General features: G+C 44.1%; 1 protein-coding gene across 8 annotated transcripts; it reads right to left on the bottom strand.

Moving 5' to 3' along the window:
* Window positions 1-1,984: 1,984 nt before the first annotated feature.
* On the bottom strand, window positions 1,985-10,544 carry LOC127299883 (uncharacterized). 8 transcript variants are annotated; one of them, XM_051329916.1, is made up of 6 exons: window positions 3,830-5,059; window positions 3,687-3,735; window positions 3,502-3,598; window positions 3,228-3,263; window positions 2,881-3,020; window positions 1,985-2,788 (listed from the first exon to the last, which is right to left on the bottom strand). In XM_051329916.1, the coding sequence occupies exons 2-6, from the start codon at window positions 3,724-3,726 to the stop codon at window positions 2,490-2,492; spliced, it is 612 nt and encodes a 203-aa protein (XP_051185876.1). In that variant the 5' UTR covers window positions 3,727-3,735; window positions 3,830-5,059; the 3' UTR covers window positions 1,985-2,489. The 8 variants fall into 8 exon arrangements, 2 of the variants coding, with proteins under 2 accessions (XP_051185876.1, XP_051185877.1); XM_051329917.1 differs by having other exon boundaries at window positions 3,517-3,598; window positions 3,687-5,059; XR_011744971.1 differs by lacking the exons at window positions 3,687-3,735; window positions 3,830-5,059 and adding an exon at window positions 10,151-10,544 and having other exon boundaries at window positions 1,985-3,263.
* Window positions 10,545-15,389: the final 4,845 nt, after the last annotated feature.

Genomic DNA, 15,389 nt, shown 5'->3' with positions numbered 1-15,389 from the left:
GCCATTGAAGTTACATCTCGTCTCGTGATGATCGGGCTTGGTGTAGTGGATTTGGTTCGTGTGATCACTAAGACAATGCGAGGGATATTGTTTTGAGTGGGAGTTCACCTAGTTTTTAATTTTGTTGAATTAAAATTTGAACTCAATTTATCATAAACATTAGTCTAAACTATAGCAAATATATGTTGTAGATATGGCGTCCTCAATCATTTTAACCAGTTCCTAGAGAAAGAAAAGCTTAAGAGCAACGGTAGCAACTTCACCGACTGGTTCCGTCATGTGAGGATTTTCCTCGCTGGCGGAAATCTGCAATATGTGCTTAATGCACCGCTAGGTGACCCTCCTGCAGAAACTGAAACCGATGAAGTAAAGAATGTTTACGCGACTCGGAAAACTCGTTACTCTCAAGTTCAGTGTGCCATCCTATGCAGTCTGGAAGCCGATCTTCAAAAACGTTTTGAGCACCACGATCCTCATGAGTTGGTCAATGAGCTGAAAGCTATCTTTGAAACTCATGCGGCCGTGGAATGCTATGAAGCATCGAAACACTTCTTCAATTGCATGATGGAAGAAGGCAGCTCCGTTAGTGAGCACATACTCGCCATGACCGGGCATGCGAAGAAACTCAGTGATCTGGGAATAGTGATTCCTAACAGACTGGGGATTAATCGTGTCCTTCAATCACTGCCACCTAGTTACAAGAACTTTGTGATGAACTACAATATGCAGAACATGAACAAAGAGTTACCTGAACTCTTCGCCATGCTGAAATCTGCTGAGGTTGAGATAAAGAAACATCACCAAGTGTTGATGGTCAACAAGACTACTAGTTTCAAGAAACAGGGCAAGTCTAAAGGCAAATTCAAGAAGGGTGGCAAGAAAGCTGCCACGCCTCCTGTGAAACCTAAGACTGGCCCTAAGCCTGATGCTGAGTGCTATTACTGCAATGAGAAGGGACACTGGAAGCGTAATTGCTCCAAGTATTTGGCGGATCTGAAGAGCGGCCTTGTCAAGAAGAAGAAAGAAGGTATATCTGATATACATGTTATAGATGTTTATCTTACTGGTTCTCGTACTAGTACCTGGGTATTTGATACTGGTTCGGTTGCTCATATTTGTAACCCGAAACAGGAACTAAAGAATAAACGAAGACTATTGAAGGATGAAGTGACGATGCGCGTTGGAAATGGATCCAAGGTCAATGTGATCGCTATCGGCACACTTCCTCTACATCTACCTTCGGGATTAGTTTTAAACCTTAATAATTGTTATATTGTACCCGCGTTGAGCATGAACATTATATCTGGATCTTGTTTAATGCAAGACGGTTATTCATTCAAGTTTGAGAATAATGGTTGTTCTATTTTTATGAATAATATCTTTTATGGTCGAGCACCTGAAAAGAATGGTTTATTTCTATTAGATCTCAATAGTAGTGATACACATATTCATAACGTTGATGCCAAACGAATTAAATTGAATGATAATTCTACTTATATGTGGCATTGTCGTCTTGGTCATATTGGAGTGAAACGCATGAAGAAACTCCATACTGATGGATTACTTGAATCACTTGACTTTGAGTCACTTGATAGGTGCGAAGCATGTCTAATGGAAAAAATGACTAAGACTCCATTCTCTGATATTATGGAGCGAGCTACAGACTTATTGGAAATCATACATACCGATGTGTGCGGACCAATGAGTGTAGCCTCGCGCGGTGGTTATCGTTATGTTCTAACCTTCACAGATGATCTGAGTAGATATGGGTATATCTATTTCATGAAACATAAATCCGAAACTTTCGAGAAGTTTAAGGAATTCCAAAGTGACGTAGAAAATCAACGTAACAAGAAGATTAAATTTCTACGATCTGATCGCGGAGGTGAATATCTGAGTTATGAGTTTAGCATGCATCTATTATATATTAAAAGTACATTAAGGGATCACCAGAAAAAAGAGAATAAACTAGAAAATTCCACAATAATCAGAAACATCTGGCCGTCTAATTAGATAGGTCAATAAACCACAACCAACCGATCTTGATAATAGAAATTCGGATAATAAAGTTCCATAAAATTACCCACCTTTGCCATACATAAAGTAAGCCTTTTAATCTTTCCCTGTAAAAAACGTTTCGTCAAACATTAAAAAGTCCAGCAGCCCCTCTTTTCAACGTAGCCATGGATACCATAAAAAAACGTAGCCATGGATCCCTAGGTCAGTTGTCGATCATATCGTCTGGGATCTGAAGAAGTGATTCACTGCCCCATCGTCAGCCAGCTACCCAGGGCCATGAAAGCTTGGGCAAGGGCCACTTCCCCGTGGGCACACGGCCAACGTCGAGACATCCGATTGATATGAGATGCCGATTTGCCAGCATAGAAATTCTCATCTGGCACATACATCCCGATGTATGCATCATGCAAAGCCCTCAACGTGTGATATATGTAAGGAGAAGAGCGCACAAGCACTGACACACACATGATCTAGGTGCAGGTATGTCTCTCGATCATATGATTGTCTCCCAGTTTTGTGGAAGCACAGCTGGACTGACACCGAAAGTTTTGCTTCATACACATAGAAATCAACACAGAAACTAATGGGAAAGCTATCCAATAGTGCTCAAGGGAAGATAGCTGGTCCTGATGGACACGACAGATTGGTATAGTATTGCAATCTATGAAGGTTTCATCATATCCCCGTTTAATCAGATAATGCAGGGAGGGGCTGACCGTGGAGAAGGCGTTCAAGAAGGAGGAGGCGCCGAGCCAAGGATCGACCTGAACTGCAACCAGCCGGTGAAGATGCAAACGTTTCTGGGACCACAAGACAGAGTGCAAAGACATGAAGGAGCTGGTCAGATGGTTTAACACATACATCTGCACCGAGGCCATGGGCAAAGACACTGATGGTCGTCATCATGTACTCCAGCATCAGCATCAGCAGCAACTTGCAGCATCGGCAGATGCGTGATCGATTCAATCGAATCATCTATGTCTCCGTAAGTATAGTTGTACCTTGCACACAAAAATGTTATTTTATTCTTTAATTAATAGAACACGTAAAAAAGCTTGATATGCAGTACCATGGTACTCCATTGGTAAAGTATGAAGCAAATAGGATAAGACACAATAATGTCCCATACAATGAAAATCTACTGGTAAAGTATGAAGCACGGTGGAGAAGGCGTTCAAGAAGGAGGAGGCGCCGAGCTAAGGATCGACCTGAACTGCAGCCAGCCGGTGACGATTCCAACGTTTCTGCAACCACGAGACAGAGTGCAAAGACATGAAGGAACTGGTCAGACGGTCTAAGTCTAACACACACATCTACACCGAGGCCCATACAATGGAAATCTACTGGTAAAGTATGAAGCAAACATAAATGTGGAGGTGTGCAGCAGAATCAGATCACTATAGATAAATACCTTTTTAAATACATAAATAGCGGCGATGACCAGGCGACAACACTAATATAAAATGATGAGATCAAGATTACCTCGAATGCACGTACATCTGGAAACGACACATGATGGAGAATATTCCAGTTCGAGATGCACGTCCGAGATCCCTGAATTGAAAGGCTGCCTTTCCACCTACAGAGTGAGTAATAAGTCATTTTCTCGGATTCTACATATTTAACAAAGATCGTTGGAAAGAAAGAGTAGGAATCACTAAATTTACAGTGGATGAAGAGGAAAAAAAGGATGTGTGAAGAAGCCATACAGACACACTGGACCAAAAGAAAGAAAGGAATATCAGTTTGAAGGATATATTAGGCCCATCCAACAAGACACGAATAATGTTACATGTGTATGTTACTTAACGTTGTCAGAGGATGCACATCTTTTGAAGACATAAGAACTCTAAATGGAATTGTCTACACCTCATACAAAGCAGCTTGTGAAGCACTAGGATTTCTTGATGACGAAAAAGAGTGGCTTGACTCCATCAATGAGGCATGAATTTGGGCGACTGTAAACAATCTAAGATAACTTCTCAAAACCATCCTATGCCAACTATTGTGGGAATCATGCTGGGAAGTAACATGGAGTACAAACAGAGAAAACTCTTGAACTCTCCTGACTTTGCCTCATATCTTCACAGAAGAAATAGAGAAGGTCATGAGACAAGCTGGAAAAACACTTAATGAAAGGTTGCCTCATAGCTTCACAGAAGGAATAGAACTTCCCAATTCTTCAGAGATAAAGGTATTTGGAAACAGATTGCTTAATGAAGAGCCGAGATACAACAAAGAGGAAAAAAAATAAGAGCACTAGAGGATCATTGGTCATCTTAACTCCGAAGAGCTAAATGCATTTGATTCAATAATGGAATCAATCAATAATGATTTGGGAAATCAAGTATTTATTGATTGATATGGTGGAATAGGTAGACCTATCTATGGAAGGCAATCATAACAAAATAGGAACTCATGTGGGATAATTCCAAGAATAATTATGTCACCAGCAGAATCAGCGTGGCCATTCATTCTTAAACACAACCTGACAATATATGTTTCATCAGTAATTTAGATAGGAGATAAATTGAAATGGCCAATTTCTGAAATTGTATATGTACCATGGTTTAAAGTACAGAAGTACAAAACAACACCAACTGCAGAACTGAAGTTTTCAAAACCAGACCATTGGATAACATCCTATGGATCCACAAATATATGACCAGTGCAAAATCTATCTCATCAGACAACCATCAGGTTTCTAATATATAAACAAAACATAACTTCCATGAGCCTCAGTATGAGATCCTTGGTGTGATCTCTTCAAACATTAGCACTCAGAAAATTGATATACATAAAACGGGAAACAATGAGAAATTATAACCGTCGAATCTGAATAATACTGCAATCCTGCAGGTAAGCAGTCAAATCTATGCCACCAGAATGACTAATATTAACATTTTGGTATCTTTATATATGATATGAGCAAAACAAAAACAAAACAAAAAATAAGCCTGTTACTGTTATGGTTGTACAAATCATTTATTTTTCAAAACTATTGCTATGGAATGGACAAAAGTTATGAGAAATGTATGCAAAAGACCTGATCGTGAAAGCTCCCTCAACCTGAGAGCACCACTGAGAAACAAAGTATATGGGTATGTATTTGTATTGGGATTGCACAGCCTCATGCGCTGGCCTCCTCGGTATATATAGTAGAGATCAGGTACAACTTACAGAACAAGTAATGATGAAATCTATCTCTACGTTACAGCTGTACATAACAAACTATTCTAGTTTAGATATTAACAACTAGCTAGGTAGTCAATCAACGTAACAGATACGTTGTTTATCATCCTCCCTCAATCTTAACCGGTTCCAAAAGGTTGAGATTGCGTCGACATGACTCAAATGCTGGTAGTGGAAGCGGTTTTGTAAATATGTCAGCAACTTGATCTTTAGAAGAAATGAACTTGATCTGAAGCTGCTTCCGAGCCACCCTTTCTCTCACAAAGTGAAAGTCAACTTCAATATGTTTGGTACGAGCGTGAAACACCGGGTTTGATGACAAATATGTAGCTCCAATGTTATCACACCAAAGTATAGGCACTCGATTATGATAGACACCCAGCTCCTTCAGAAGAGACTGTACCCATATGATCTCAGCTGTTGCATTAGCCACTGCCTTGTATTCTGACTCAGTACTAGAACGTGAGACAGTTGCTTGTTTGCGCGCATTCCAGGCGATCAGATTTCCTCCATAAAAGATAGCATATCCCCCTGTTGATCGCCTGTCATCAAGATTCCCTGCCCAGTCTGCATCTGAGAAGGCGGATAGAAGAGTATCAGGCGTGCGATAGAGAGTCAACCCATGGCACACAGTAAGCTTGATAAACCGAAGAATACGCTTGACCGCTGTCCAATGAGGATCACGAGGAGCATGAAGGTATTGGCACACCTTGTTGACCGCAAATGAAATATCTGGACGAGTCAAAGTGAGATACTGTAGTCCTCCAACAACACTGCGATAGCGAGTGGCATCCTCATCAGAAAGAAGAGCACCCTCATGAGCGGAGAGCTTATCAACAACTGTCATAGGGGTGGAAGCAGGGGTGCACTTCAGTAGGCCGGCGCGCTGTAAGAGATCCATGGCATATTTCCGCTGAGAAAGAACAAGTCCAGAGGGTTGATGATGAACCTCAATACCAAGAAAATAGTGAAGAGAACCAAGATCCTTAACAGCAAAGGCAGAGCTCATCTCACGGATCAGTAGGTCTGTGGTTGTAGGAGAGGAGCTGACCACGATAATATCATCAACATAGACGAGGAGAAACATAGTAAGGTCAGTCCTGCGGAGTATGAAGAGTGATGTATCCGCAGTGGAAGCACGAAACCCAAGAGTGCCAAGAACTGAGCTGAGCCGTGCATGCCAAGCACGAGGCGCCTGTTTGAGACCGTAAATGGCCTTCTGAAGGCGACAAAGATAACGAGGCCGAGTAGAATCCTCAAAACCTGGTGGCTGACGCATAAACACCTCCTCCTCAAGAACACCATTCAGAAAAGCATTTTGGATATCAAGCTGTCGAAGATGCCAACCACGAGAGACAGCCATGGAGAGAATCAGACGGATGGTAGTCGGTTTCACAACTGGACTGAAGGTATCCTCATAGTCATAGCCATATCGCTGTCGAAACCCCTTGGCTACAAGGCGAGCTTTATAGCGCTCAATCGAACCATCCGAATTCTTCTTAACCTTGAACACCCATTTGGAGTCAATCACATTTACACCAGGACGTGGAGGAACAAGTGTCCAGGTTTTGTTCTTGAGCAATGCTTGATATTCAGCATCCATTGCATTCTTCCAGTGTGCTGTACTGAGAGCATCAGAGAGGTCGCGAGGTTCAGCGGCAATCCGATCAGCTGCATGAGCCATGCAGAACGTCGTCCAGGCGACGGTGCCGTCCGTCCTCTCCTTCGGCTGGCGAACACCATGCTGTAGCCGCGTGACCATGCGAGTGGGCTGTGGAGGTGCCGGGGCAGGCGAGAGAGACCCAGGCGAGGAAGAGTCTGATCCAGCTCCAGACAGGTCTAGCTGACGGGCTACAGGAGGCCCAGATCCGTGGGCCGAAGAAGCACTTGACACCCGGGATGGAGTAGATGCGGGCGTAGCTGGTGACATGGGCTCCAGACCTGGACCCGATCCAGCATGGTCTGGCGCTGCACCCGAGGCATGCACGTCGATCGTGCCAGTCTGGTCGTCGTCCAGAAGCTCCAAACGGGCGCCCCGGCCGTTCCCTGCACCATGGTTAGGTAAAAGAAGCAAGGTATTTGCAGCATCATCAAATTGGCCAATACTAGGAGATGAATGACTAAGAGACTCCACGTGGGGTGTGGGTAACTGAGAAAACGGAAAAACTCCTTCATCAAAAACGACATCGCGCGAGATGTAGACTCTGTTGGTAGGCACATGAAGACATTTATAGCCCTTGTGTAAGGAACTGTAGCCTAGGAACACGCATTTTTTGGACCGAAACTCAAGTTTTCTATTGTTGTACGGGCGCAAATGAGGCCAACAGGCACAACCAAACACGCGGAAGAAGGAATAGTCTGGTGCTTCGCCAAGGAGGCGTTCCAAGGGGGTTTGCATATTGATGACACGGGTAGGTAATCTATTGATAAGAAAACAAGCCGTGGAAAAGGCGTCACCCCAAAACCGAAAAGGGACAGAGGCATGAGCAAGAAGAGTGAGGCCAGTTTCTACAATGTGTCTGTGTTTGCGTTCAGCAGTGCCATTCTGTTGATGTGTATGGGGACACGAAACCCGATGAGAGATGCCAATATTATTGAAGAACTGATTAAGTTTGATGTACTCTCCTCCCCAATCGGTTTGGACATGAATAATTTTTCGATCAAGGAGACGCTCGACATGTCGTTGAAATTGGAGAAACACATTGAAGACATCATTTTTGCGCTTAAGAAGATACAACCATGTGAAGCGACTATATCCATCAATAAAACTGACATAATATGTGTGTCCACTAACGGATGGTTGGGCAGGACCCCAAACATCTGAATAAATTATTTCAAGAGGTGCTGAAACTACATGTCGAGAAAGAGAGAAAGGTAACTGATGACTTTTGCCCTGTTGACAAGCGTCACAAATTACATTATTATGCTCATGAGAAGAAGGAAGTTGGCGATGATGCAAAATATGCTGAACTATCGGAGTAGCTGGATGTCCTAGGCGACAGTGCCACTTATCACGTGACACCTTTATTCCGCTGAAAACTTGTTTGGCAAGAGACTCGTCGAGGCGGTAGAGACCACCATGACACCGACCACTAAGAAGAATTGCCCCCGTGCGCCGATCCTTAACAAGGAAAAAATTTGGGTGAAATTCAATAAACACGTGGTTGTCTATAGTGAATCTACGAACAGATAGTAGACTGCGAGTAACCGAAGGGACATGTAAAATACCCCTAAGATGTAGATTATTTGATGAGGAAACTGGAAGTTGTGAATGGCCAATATGATGGATGTGCATACCATGTCCGTTTGCCGCATGAACCTGGTCGGTGCCGGTGTAGTTTTCCTTCACCGTAAGCTTGTCAAGCTGGTTGGTGAGGTGGTCGGTGGCGCCAGTATCCATGTACCACCCGGAGTCGACGGAGTACGAGCTTGTCTGTCCCGGCGTGGTGGCTGCAGCAACTTGGCGTTCCATGTACCGCCCATCGTTGTCCATGCCGAGGTAATCTTGCTTGAAGCGCTTGAAGCAGCTAGAGGCCTTGTGGCCCGGCTTGTCACATATCTGGCAGATGGGACGGTTGCCACCGCCGCCACCACCGCCAGGTCGCGCGCCACGGTCAAACGGACTCTATTAAAACCCTAGATGGCCCACAGCATGACCTGGCTACATTATTATTTCCTAATAACAAGATTATAATAAACTACTGGTACAACCTTAGACCCAAATATCATATCAATGGTTGTCCTAGAGTACCAGGCCCAGATATCCATATCATCTGCGCCTTGCGATCCGCTGCTCTGTGCTCAGTAGCTGCGCGAGCAGATCACGAAGAGGGATCGGAGTGGTCCTCGCCGAGACCACCTCGACCAGGGCATCAAAGTCGTCGTCGAGCCCATTGAGAATGCAGGAGACAAGCTCCTCATGCCGAAGCGGCTGTCCAATAGCGGTTAGTGTATCTGAAAGTGACTTAACCTTATTGAAGTAGACGGTGACGGAGGAGTCGAGCTTCTGCAGTTCATCGATTTGTCGACGTAACTGCATGTACCGTGCAGTTGATTGTGATGAGAAGCTGGCGGCGAGGGTGGTCCAGGCGTCCTGTGCGGACGCGGCGAACAGGATCAAGCCCTGCACAGCCTCCGTCGACGTGGAGATGATCGCGGACAGAATCGCCGCGTCCTGCTGATGCCACGCCGCGAACTCCGGGTTCCGCAGCTGGCGAGGGGCAGCAGCATCCTCTTTCGCCTTTGGGTTGTCGAGGAACTCGGAGGGACAGGGAAAAGTCCCGTCGATGAAGCCGGTGAGGAGGTGGCTGCGCAGTATAGGCGCGACCTGAGCCCTCCAGTAGAGGTAGTTGTCGTTGCTGAGGCGTGTAGTCACCAGAGGCGCGAAATTGAAGGGCGCTTGAGTCGAGGGAGAACTTGACGACGATGCGCTGTTGAGGAAGACGAGCGAAGGGTTCGGCAGTTGCGTGCCGCCGGAGCCGCTCATCGCCGTTGCGGACGAAGCCTCGCTGGTAGCAGCAGGCGAGCCCATGACGAACAGGTTGAGATTGGATCTAGAGAGCCTTCAGCTCTGATACCATGAGAAACAAAGTATATGGGTATGTATTTGTATTGGGATTGCACAGCCTCATGCGCTGGCCTCCTCGGTATATATAGTAGAGATCAGGTACAACTTACAGAACAAGTAATGATGAAATCTATCTCTACGTTACAGCTGTACATAACAAACTATTCTAGTTTAGATATTAACAACTAGCTAGGTAGTCAATCAACGTAACAGATACGTTGTTTATCAACCACATGAACCTAACATTAAGATTGAATCAAAAAAGAATATGAGATGAAGAAGAGAGAAGAGTATCATTTGATACCACAACATATAACTTTGGTACTTTCGTTGCAGAATGGAAATTTTAAAAAATTAAAAGCAGGCTGGTACCAATTCATGGCCGCGTCGTCGCCGATTCACTGCAACGCCAGGCACCAGGCTCTCTATCTTCTACAGGTAGACGACCGGCAGAAGGCCGGCCATTAGCCCCAATATGCGTCGCAAGCCTCGAGCGCCTGGTCGGATAGAAGTTGCCTCGCCCTCTTCCGCCCGGCCGTCCGCCATGGTTATCCAAGTCCAACAACAGTACGTAAATCTCCAATTGAAGCTCCATTCGTACCTGAGGGACGCAGTCCGCGATTTGGTTTTGGAGGATTCTTGCAAGCGGAGACTAACTTTTTCTTTCCTTTTGGGATAGGATAGGAGCGGAGAGCCGGAGACTACCTGAATTGGGGTCAGCGGTGGAGAAAAAAAACTGGAACGGTGAGCTGTGGGAAAAAATGGGGAAAGTTCATGGAAAAGACAAAGAAAGCTATAGTACTATTATTAATTAATATATACAGTCCATTTTCCTAACAAGCAAATTAATCACAAGAAAAGATATAAATTAGCATATGCACTAGACCCATAAACGCTATAAACTTCAGGCAAAAATGCAAGTTAAATAATTCAATAATCTAAACAATATTTATATATAATATTCATTATCCACGACATTTAGAACTATATATATAACACAATTAAAAAATAGATCAACGGTATAAGATCAATTTATTAGTAATTTTAACTATGTATGTATTGGGTTAGATTAACAAAAAAATATAGAACTTATCAAAAACCAAAAAAGTATATTAAAAATATTTATATGAATATTCATTATCCATGAAATTTAGAATTATATATGTAACACATTTTAGATCAACTGTACAAGATCAATTACATAGTAATTTTAGGAAATGTATTGGGTTAGATTAACTAAAAAAACAGGATTCATAAAAAAAATACTTAAGTATATTAGAAAACTAAGTGAACTAAAAAATATTAAAATATTAAAATGCCCTCCTACGCTTTAATTATGAGCCAGATTTTTATTGATTTATCTAGAATGGTTTTTCTTCGATAGATAATACAGGCAATTTTGAAAGACCATCACGATGTCGCCCGCGCATGTGCGCGGGCCAATCTGCTAGTTTAAAGAAATGCGGAATACTTTCACAATTGACACCGCCGGGAACACCACAACGAAACGGTGTGTCCGAACGTCGTAATCGAACTCTCTTAGATATGGTTCGTTCTATGATGTCTCTTACTGATTTGCCGTTATCATTTTGGAGTTATGCATTAGAGACAGCTGCATTCACTTTAAATAGGACACCATCTAAATCCGTTGAAACGACACCGTATGAATTATGGTTTAATAAGAAACCTAAGCTGTCGTTCCTTAAAGTTTGGGGTTGCGAAGTCTATGTAAAAAAGTTACAACCGGACAAGCTAGAACCCAAAGCGGAGAAATGTGTCTTCATAGGATACCCTAAGGAAACTATAGGGTACACTTTCTATCACAGATCCGAAGGCAAAATCTTTGTTGCTAAGAACGGAATCTTTCTTGAGAAAGAATTTCTCACTAAAGAAATGACTGGAAGAAAAGTAGAACTCGACGAGATTACTGAATCTTCTCTCGCTGATCAGAGTAGCACAGTACCGGAAGTTGTTCTTGTGCCACCTGCACCGGTAACAGAGGAAGCAAATGATAATGATCATGAAACTTCGAATGAGATAGCTACTGAACCTCGCGGATCGACAAGGGAACGTGCCACTCCTGATTGGTATGATCCTTGTCTAAATGTCATGATTGTGGATAACAATGATGAAGATCCTGCGACGTATGAAGAAGCGATGATGATTCCAGATTCCAACAAATGGCAAGAAGCCATGAAATCCGAAATGGGATCCATATATGATAACAAAGTATGGACTTTGGTAGACTTACCTGATAGCCGCAAGGCTGTCGAGAATAAATGGATCTTCAAAAGAAAAACAGATGCTGATGGTAATATTACTATCTATAAAGCTCGACTTGTCGCAAAGGGTTTCCGACAAATTCAAGGTGTTGACTACGATGAGACTTTCTCACCTGTAGCGAAGCTAAAATCTGTGAGGATTTTGTTAGCAATAGCTGCATTTTTCGATTATGAGATTTGGCAGATGGATGTCAAAACGGCGTTCCTTAATGGAGACATTGAGGAAGAGTTGTATATGGTACAACCCAAAGGTTTTGTCGATCCTAAAAATACTGACAAAGTATGCAAACTTCAGCGTTCAATTTATGGACTGAAGCAAGCATCAAGAAGTTGGAACCGACGCTTTGATAAGGTGATCAAAGACTTCGGGTTTATATAGTGTCATGGAGAGGCCTGTATTTACAAGAAAGTGAGTGGGAGCTCTGTAGCGTTCCTGATATTATATGTAGATGACATATTGTTGATTGGGAATGATATAGAACTATTAAGCAGTGTAAAAGGATATTTGAATAATAGTTTTTCAATGAAAGACCTTGGTGAAGCATCGTACATATTAGGAATCAAGATTTATAGAGATAGATCAAGACGCCTAATAGGGCTTTCACAGAGTACATACCTGGACAAGATTCTAAAGAAGTTTAGAATGGATGAAAATAAGAAAGGGTTCTTACCTATGTTACCAGGTAAGGTCTTGAGTAAGACTCAAGGTCCAGCTACGGCACAAGAAAGAGAAAGGATGAATCAGATCCCCTATGCCTCGGCAGTAGGCTCTATCATGTATGCCATGCTATGTACTAGACCGGATATAGCACATGCTGTTAGTTTGACTAGCAGATATCAAAGTGATCCAGGAATGGAACACTGGACAGCGGTCAAGAATATCCTGAAGTACTTGAAAAGAACTAAGGATATGTTTCTTTATTATGGAGGTGACCAAGAGCTCGTTGTAACCAGTTACACCGATGCAAGTTGGAACACTGATCCTGATGACTCTAAGTCTCAGTCTGGGTACGTGTTTATATTGAATGGTGCTGCAGTAAGCTGGTCAAGCTCGAAAGCGTGCACGGTGGCGAAGTCTTCAACGAGAATCGGAGTACATAGCGGCTTTCCGTGAGGCTTCATCAGAAGCGGTATGGATGAAGAGGTTCATTGTAGAGCTCGGTGTGGTTCCTAGTGCATTGGACCCACTAGTCATCTACTGTGACAACATGGGTGCCATCGCCAATGCACAAGAACCAAGGTCACACAAGAGGCTGAAGCATATCAAGTTGCGTTATCATTCGATTCGCGAGTACATCGAAGATGGAGAAGTAAAGATTTGCAAAGTACACACTGATCTGAATGTAGCAGATCCGTTGAGTAAAGCTCTCCCTAGGGCAAAGCATGAACAACACCAGAATGCCATGGGTGTTAGGTACCTTACAATGTAATCTAGATTATTGACTCTAGTGCAAGTGGGAGACTGTTGGAGATATGCCCAAGAGGCAATAATAAAAGTGGTTATTATATATCTTTGTGTTTATGATAAATGTTTATATACCATGCTATAATTGTATTAACCGAAACATTGATACATGTGTGTTATGTAAACAACAATGAGTCCCTAGTAAGCCTCTTAACTAGCTTGTTGATTAATAGATGATTATAGTTTCATAATCATGAACATTGGATGTTATTAATAACAAGGTTATATCATTATATGAATGATGTAATGGACACACCCAATTAAGCGTAGCATAAGATCACGTCATTAAGTTATTTGCTATAAGCTTTCGATACATAGTTACCTAGTCCTTTCGACCATGAGATCATGTAAATCACTTATACCGGAAAGGTACTTTGATTACATCAAACACCACTGCGTAAATGGGTGGTTATAAAGGTGGGATTAAGTATCCGGAAAGTATGAGTTGAGGCATATGGATCAACAGTGAGATTTGTCCATCCCGATGACGGATAGATATACTCTGGGCCCTCTCGGTGGAATGTCGTCTATATTAGCTTGCAAGCATATGAATGGTTCATAAGAGACCACATACCACGCTACGAGTAAAGAGTACTTGTCAGGAGACGAGGTTGAACAAGGTATAGAGATACCGATGATCAAACCTCGGACAAGTAAAATATCGCGTGACAAAGGGAATTGGTATCGTATGTGAATGGTTCATTCGATCACTAAGTCATCATTGAATATGTGGGAGCCATTATGGATCTCCAGATCCCGCTATTGGTTATTGGTCGGAGAGAGATCTCAACCATGTCTACATAGTTCACGAACCGTAGGGTGACACACTTAAGGTTTGATGTCGTATTAGTAGATATTGAATATGGAGTGGAGTTCGAAGTTTTGTTCGGAGTCTCGGATGGGATCCCGGACATCACGAGGAGTTCCGGAATGGTCCAGAGAATAAGATTCATATATAGGAAGTCATTTTATAAGTTTGAAAATGATCCGGTGCATTTATGGAAGGTTCTAGAAGGTTCTAGAAAAGTCCAGAAGAAATCACTTTGGAAGGCGGAGTCCCGGAGGGACTCCACCAAGCTTGGCCGGCCAACCCTAGGGGGTGGAGTCCCAGGTGGACTCCACCAAAGGGGGCCGGCCACCCCCTCCCAAGGAAAAGTGGGAATCCCACCTCAGGCCTCGTTTGGTGCCAGTGATTTCTGAAGTGTTTGGGCCGGTTTTGAGGTGTTTTTTTCGGGCTTGATCAAAACACCCAAAAACACCTCAAAACACGTCTGACCTATTCGGTAGACCGGTTTTGGCCCATTTAGGCCCGATGAAACCCGTCTAAACCCGTCGGGTTGGGGTGGAACCAAAACGCGCCTCCCCCCTCGCGTTTTCTGTCGGGCGGCACGGCGCCCATCGTCGGGGTGCGCGCGCGGTACGACGGCCGCTGGATCTGCGGCCTCTGCGGGGACGCCATCGCTGAAGAAATCAACCGGGCCTCGACGGCGCACCTCTCGCCCGCGGAGGCGCTCGACCGCCACACCCGCGTTTGTGGCCAGGGCCGCCACTGCGCGTCCGCGTCGCCCTCCACCGAGCTCCTCCTCCCACCGCCGCCCGTCCCCTCTCGGCTCCTCCCAATGCGCCGCCTCCTGCTCCTCCAAAGGCTTCGCCTACCCGCCGCTCCTCCCCACCCTGCCGTCGGTCGTGCCCCTCTCGCCACGCTGCTCTCGCTCGACGATGGCATCGGCTGCGGCACGTCGGTGGTCCAGCGGCGGTGGCGATGACTGCGACCTCAACGATAGGCGGAGCCTTTGGAGGAGCGAATCGAACAGCGATAGGCAGACTCCTCTTTTTTTGTGCCTGTAGCGAATCGAACAGCGCA

Source organism: Lolium perenne, chromosome 5, assembly GCF_019359855.2.
Source record: "Lolium perenne isolate Kyuss_39 chromosome 5, Kyuss_2.0, whole genome shotgun sequence".
Lineage (NCBI taxonomy): Eukaryota > Viridiplantae > Streptophyta > Magnoliopsida > Poales > Poaceae > Lolium > Lolium perenne.
This window is presented reverse-complemented; position numbering and strand designations above follow the sequence as displayed.